The 5,707-nt window shown below is 39.0% G+C and overlaps 1 protein-coding gene across 7 annotated transcripts in view; it reads left to right on the forward strand.

Annotated features, from left to right (window-relative positions):
• Positions 1–5,680, forward strand: part of keap1a (kelch-like ECH-associated protein 1a) — a 19,800-nt gene extending 14,120 nt beyond the window's left edge. For 6 of the 7 annotated variants that reach the window (XM_046061899.1, XM_046061905.1, XM_046061903.1 and 3 more), the window contains 4 exons: positions 600–636; positions 2,791–2,996; positions 3,661–3,837; positions 4,934–5,680. In XM_046061899.1, the coding sequence (XP_045917855.1) occupies positions 600–636; positions 2,791–2,996; positions 3,661–3,837; positions 4,934–5,115 (602 nt within the window). In that variant the 3' untranslated portion in view covers positions 5,116–5,680. Of the gene's footprint in view, positions 1–12; positions 112–439; positions 637–2,790; positions 2,997–3,660; positions 3,838–4,933 lie in introns of all 7 variants that reach the window. The other variant, XM_046061901.1, reaches the window with a different exon arrangement.
• Positions 5,681–5,707: the final 27 nt, after the last annotated feature.

Raw genomic sequence — 5,707 nt, forward strand, 5'->3', positions numbered from 1 at the left:
GCCTCCATGGAGGCGTATGATCCCAGGAACAATGACTGGCTAAAACTGGCTGATATGGGGTCTCCATGCAGTGGTCTGGGAGCCTGCACGTTGTTTGGACTGCTCTACACTGTAGGTTGCACCAGTTATGTCATTCCACCTATCACTCAAAGAAGTGAAATAGTGTTTAATTATATAATTATAATGTAATTATATGATCCAATATAATGATGAGATATAAAAAACTGGTTTAGCTTTGTGCCTGAGCATTGTTCTGTGCTGGCACATTTCTGTGTACATTTGATATTTAATACTGTATACTGTACTAATCACTTTACCCACTTTCTTCTTCTCGCTTGCCAATTTCTACCTGTCATTCCTGAACAAACTAATGTTTGTTTTGAAAAGTTTAAGAGATCAACGTCTTTTTTGCATTAATCCCTCTGTTTTGTGAATCCAGGTTGGAGGCAGGAACCTGTCGCTTCAAAACAACACAGAGTCCAGCGCCCTGTGCTGCTACAACCCGATGACCAACCAGTGGAGCCAGCGAGCTTCCCTCAACATCCCCAGGAACCGGGTCGGGGTGGGCGTGGTGGACGGATGCATCTATGCTGTCGGAGGTTCCCAGGACTCCACTCATCACAACACAGTGGAGAGGTAAGGCATTTTTTAAGGTTGTTCATTCAGTGTCATGATTTTTTTTATTTAACTAGGCACCCTAGAAGTTATTTGATTTTAATGTAAATTTAATTGATTTTACTACGATAAATGTAATGAGCATGGAGTTCCTCCCCTATACAAAGATGAAGTGTATTTACCTCGGTGTAAGTATGAGGAAGTGCAGGAGAGAGATTAAATGAATAGCTGCCATTCAATATAAAGAGCAGTTAAGACGTTCACAGGTATTACTTCTTAGCTTAATTAGACAACAACACTGACTCATGTTCAAACACTCAAACATGTTGAGACATAATTCCCAGGAATGTTGATCTGGTCGGGAATGCCTTTACGTCTTGTTGCTGCTACTGCCAAGCAGGGAGGAGTTAATGCGGCTATAAATCAGTTTCAATCAATTAATAACACAAAATGCAAGTCAAGCCAAATGACTGTTTCTTATAATACTAGTAGCTCGTTTTCCATATCAAAAGAACTGTGCTTCAAATGTAACCTCAATCCCTTTTTATATTTAAGGGTATAGATTTCTTAAAGATGCTAGTCACAAGAGAATTATTAGGACGCATCAGACGCCACTTACAAGTCTTTTCATGAGAAGCTGCAAAATATAATGAACGCTGATAAAACTACTGAAATGAAAATGTGAAACACATCAAAGGAGATTAGAGCATTTTTGGTAACAATGGTTGGCAGAAAAGGCTCTGCTCCTGAGGATACTTCCTAAATGAATCCAAGCAACATGTAAGAGATTCAACAGGGAGCTATACCTCCCTGTTCAGGGTCTTAACTGTGCTACATTGAGGTGGTGTATAAGTATTTATCATTGAAATTTGCCTTGCTGCGTGTAATAATTTCAGGGTTCAGAGCACAGGGTCACTGTCAGCGCAGTGGCCCAAGAAGTGACGTGCATTTCATGCATTTCTCAAGGGCACTTTGCCAATGTTTAAGGGCAGCTGATGTAATATCAGCCACCCTCCTATCAGCAGTTTACAGCTGGAATACACCCAGTGCCGAGAACAAGCCAACAGCCTTTTCATCATTAACCAGTCTGTGAACATGCAGTCCAACCTGCCACATCATGATTTAGTTCTTTGTTGTTGTTATACGTTGCATTATTTGGTTTTACAAAGCTTCCTGTATTAAAGGAATAGTTCAACATTTTGGGAGATTAGCTTGTTTGCCTAGAGTTAGATAAGACGATTGATACCTCTTTAATATGTGTCTCTTAAATATTAAGCTAAAGCTAGAAAGTGGTTTGCATATCTTAGTATGAAGACCAAAACCAAAACAGCTAGCCTGGCTCTGTCCAAAGGTAAATAAAATGCACCTGCCAGCATCTCTAAAAATTAACGTGTTTGTTTATTTAATCTGGACAAAAGCCCAAGTGTAAAACTTGCACGGGGTTTCACAATGGGTAAATCACTGCACCCAGCCACGAAATAGTCATAGGCACATAACCCCCCCTCATATAATCTTTATAGTTCAGTTTTTTCACAAACAAGATATAGTTGTTTAGAGATTTTTTTTTTTTAACCTTCCGTACTGAGCCAAGCTAGTTTCCTCCCCTACCTCCAGTCTTTATGCTAAGCAAAGCTAACCGTCTCCTGACTGTAGCTTCATATTTAATGTGCAGACATGAGTGTGGTATCAATCTTCTAAGCTAACTCTCAGTAAGAAAGCGAATAAGGATATTTAGAAAAAATGTCAAATCATTCCTTTAAAAACTGTTACATAAGACATATAGTTTACAGTATTATTAGATATTTTGCGCAAAAACCTTAAAAAAAAACACCATGGACATATGGTGAAAAATTCACGAAGTATTTAGAGACGTCTGTTAGACTACAGAATCATGTGGCTCTCAGTGGTGTAACACCCTCTTTGGCTTCAAATAAAGCTTGTCAATAGTTGCCAAACATGGTTGCCAGCTTAACCTAATCCACTTAAAGTTGACTGGCTCATGTAGAGAAGGTTTCTGCACATAGCCACAGCCCTGTAACATTTAAAGTTTTGGCTTACTGATACACTCATTTGATTGATTGTATTAATTTACCAATATGTAACGTCATTAGGAAATGTCAACAGATTATCACTACATTGACTACATGCACTGCACAACTTGTGTTTGGTTTGCAGGTGGGATCCAGAGTCTAATCGCTGGTCCTTTGTTTGCCCAATGTCTGTGGCTCGCCTGGGTGCTGGAGTGGCGGCATGTGGGGGGGCTCTGTATGTGGTGGGGGGGTATGATGGGCAGAACCGCTGGAATACTGCTGAGAAATACCAGCCTGACACTAACACCTGGCACCAGCTGGCACCCATGAACACTATACGTAGTGGATTGGGTGAGTGTGTGTATTTCAATCTTTCCAAACTTTTCCAATCTGAGATTTAGACAAACCATTTGAGTTTGATTTTGTGTTTGTTCTGTGTATGTGCATTTTATTATGCTCATGTTCACCAGTAGTCTCCCTTAATATCTTGTTGTGTGCGTTCTGACATTTTGAAGTAATTGTTCGATATTTTGGGAAAAATAACCTTATTAATTTTCTTGCATAGAGTTTGATGAGAAGATCGATATCACTCTCATGTCTCTGTGCTCAGTGTTAGGCCACAGCCAACAGCTAGTTATCTTAGCTTCATAAAAAGACTGGAAACGGGGAAATACGTAGCCACACGCTATGAAAAGGTAACAAAATCTGACCTATCAGTACCTACCTATCAATTATTCCTGAAGTTTCCACTGCACCCGGCCAAGAAATAGTCCTCCTGTAAAACTGGAAGTGGTCATTTGTACATGTCTGATTTTGTACAGATTAAACAAATGAGATATTACCTATGAAATGGTGAGCTTTTATTGTGCCGGCAGGCAAATAATGTCTGGTTTTCTAATATAAGCTGCCTGGTTGCTGGTTCCAGCTGCATGTTTACCGTACTGTGATATTGATCTCCTCATCGAACTCTCAGTCAAACTGTTCCTTTAAGTTCCCTCTCTGTCTGTATCTGCAGGATTGGTGTGTGTGAACTCTTACTTGTACGCAATAGGAGGGTATGACGGGCGGAACCAGCTGTGTTCTGTGGAGCGCTACAATATAGCCAGGAACCTGTGGGAGCCCAGGGCCTCCATGCAGTACTGTCGCAGTGCACACGGAGTGACAGTCCACCAGGGATGCATCTTTGTCCTCGGTCAGTTACATCACTAATCAAAGTACCGTATATGAGATTGATTGAGAGTTTAAATGTGATTTAAATTGGGGGGGGGGGGTGCACAACATGTACTGCAGAGCTAGAGGAGCTTGCATCTGCAGAAGATGGACATGAGGTCATTACAGTAGTCAAACACTCACAAAAATATATGATCAGTTACCTTTATTAATTTTTGTAATACTTTTTGATATATTTATATTTACTAGATTTTATTTATTAATATTATTTAATTTAATTATATTTATTTATTATTATTTAACTATTTCACTTTTTGTCTAATTGTTACTTTTGTGACAGTCACTCCGGAGTGCTTTGTATATCGTTTCTGATGAAGCTTCTATTGATCACTATTGACTGTCTTGACTTCAAGCCAGTTTTGTGTGACATCACTTATTAGTGCATGAACAGTTTCATGTATCTAAGCCCATTGTACCCTCTCATGAGTCTGATCAAGCACTGAGCAAACCTGTTGCTCTTATCAGTGTAAATAAAACAATCGTATATTGTTGTTGGCTGACTGTCCCATCACTGCCACACACTCTAACGTTAAAAGAAGTTTAATTTGATAATCAGCCCATACTAGAAAAGCCTTTATCTCTAGTATATGTCAAAATGTCCTTTTAGAAGATGGTATGCATATAGAATAATGATAATCCAGGTCCATTACGTAATTAAATCATTCTGATTAATTAGTAGTCAGTTAGGTCAGGAAGTGGCCATTGAGATCCTATATTACTACACTGTGGGCTGCACTCAGTTTTGTTTCAAATCAATGACTCGGTGTTGTTAATTAAATAGAGGATGGTTCAAATGTTAAGAATAAACAGACGAGCAGCAGGCAAATGAAATGCCAGATTGGGATGAAATTACTTTATCAAATAAAATCAATTGAAAACCTAAAAGTTGCCTGTTAAAAATAAATTACTTTACTAATTGTTTTATAAATGGGGGGGGGGGAAGACAGGATCATTTAATTTGATTATTTAATGGGTTTATTAACGCCTTGATTAAACGTGTGTGTGTGTGCGTGTGTGTGCGTGTGCGTGTGTGTGGGTGGGTGGGTTTGTCCATCCAGGAGGTTTTAACCAGAACGGCTTCCTGTCCAGTGTAGAGTGTTACTATCCAGAAAGAAATGAATGGACGTGCGTCACTAACATGCCTGTCGGACGCAGCGGCATGGGCGTCGCTGTGACGATGGAACCCTGTCCCGGCAGCCTGACAGAAGAAGAAGAAGAGGATGAGGACGGAGCCACATAAGATGAGGGTGAAATCTGTTGAAGTCTCAAGTGTTGAACACGGTTATAAGTGGTGGTGCTTTTCAAAGCGGGGGTGCGTTAAAAACAAAAAGATTCCAGGAATTAAACTCTCCTTATAAACCCACCCTCATGGATTTCATTTGTATTGCACCATGGTGAACTGCTGATACAGTTTGTATTGTTAAAAAAGAATTATCTTTTAGGGAAACAAGATACAGACAAACTTGTAGCATGACAATGATCTCGCAATGAACAAGGTGCTACAGATCTAATCTCAAATAATGGTACTATTTAATTAAATAATGTTATACCACAGCACTTTTTAATCTGTGTTAAATTTTACGTCAACTATGAATGGCCTTCAGTGTTCTAATGTCTAAGTTTTCTTTGTGTTTTATCTCTACCTCTGAATGTGTCTGTCTGAGCACTTTTCTTATGTTTTCTTTATTTTGTGCCAATATAGGTTGACCAAAACTGCCAATTATTTTTTTTTGATTTTATTGATTTTGTTTGTGCATTCACCCTATTTTATCTTGTGTTTCTGGAAATAAAGTTAATCAGACATATGAGTGATTAATATTTTTCTTAGATGC

This window comes from Micropterus dolomieu, linkage group LG11, assembly GCF_021292245.1.
Source record: "Micropterus dolomieu isolate WLL.071019.BEF.003 ecotype Adirondacks linkage group LG11, ASM2129224v1, whole genome shotgun sequence".
In the NCBI taxonomy this organism is placed as follows: domain Eukaryota; kingdom Metazoa; phylum Chordata; class Actinopteri; order Centrarchiformes; family Centrarchidae; genus Micropterus; species Micropterus dolomieu.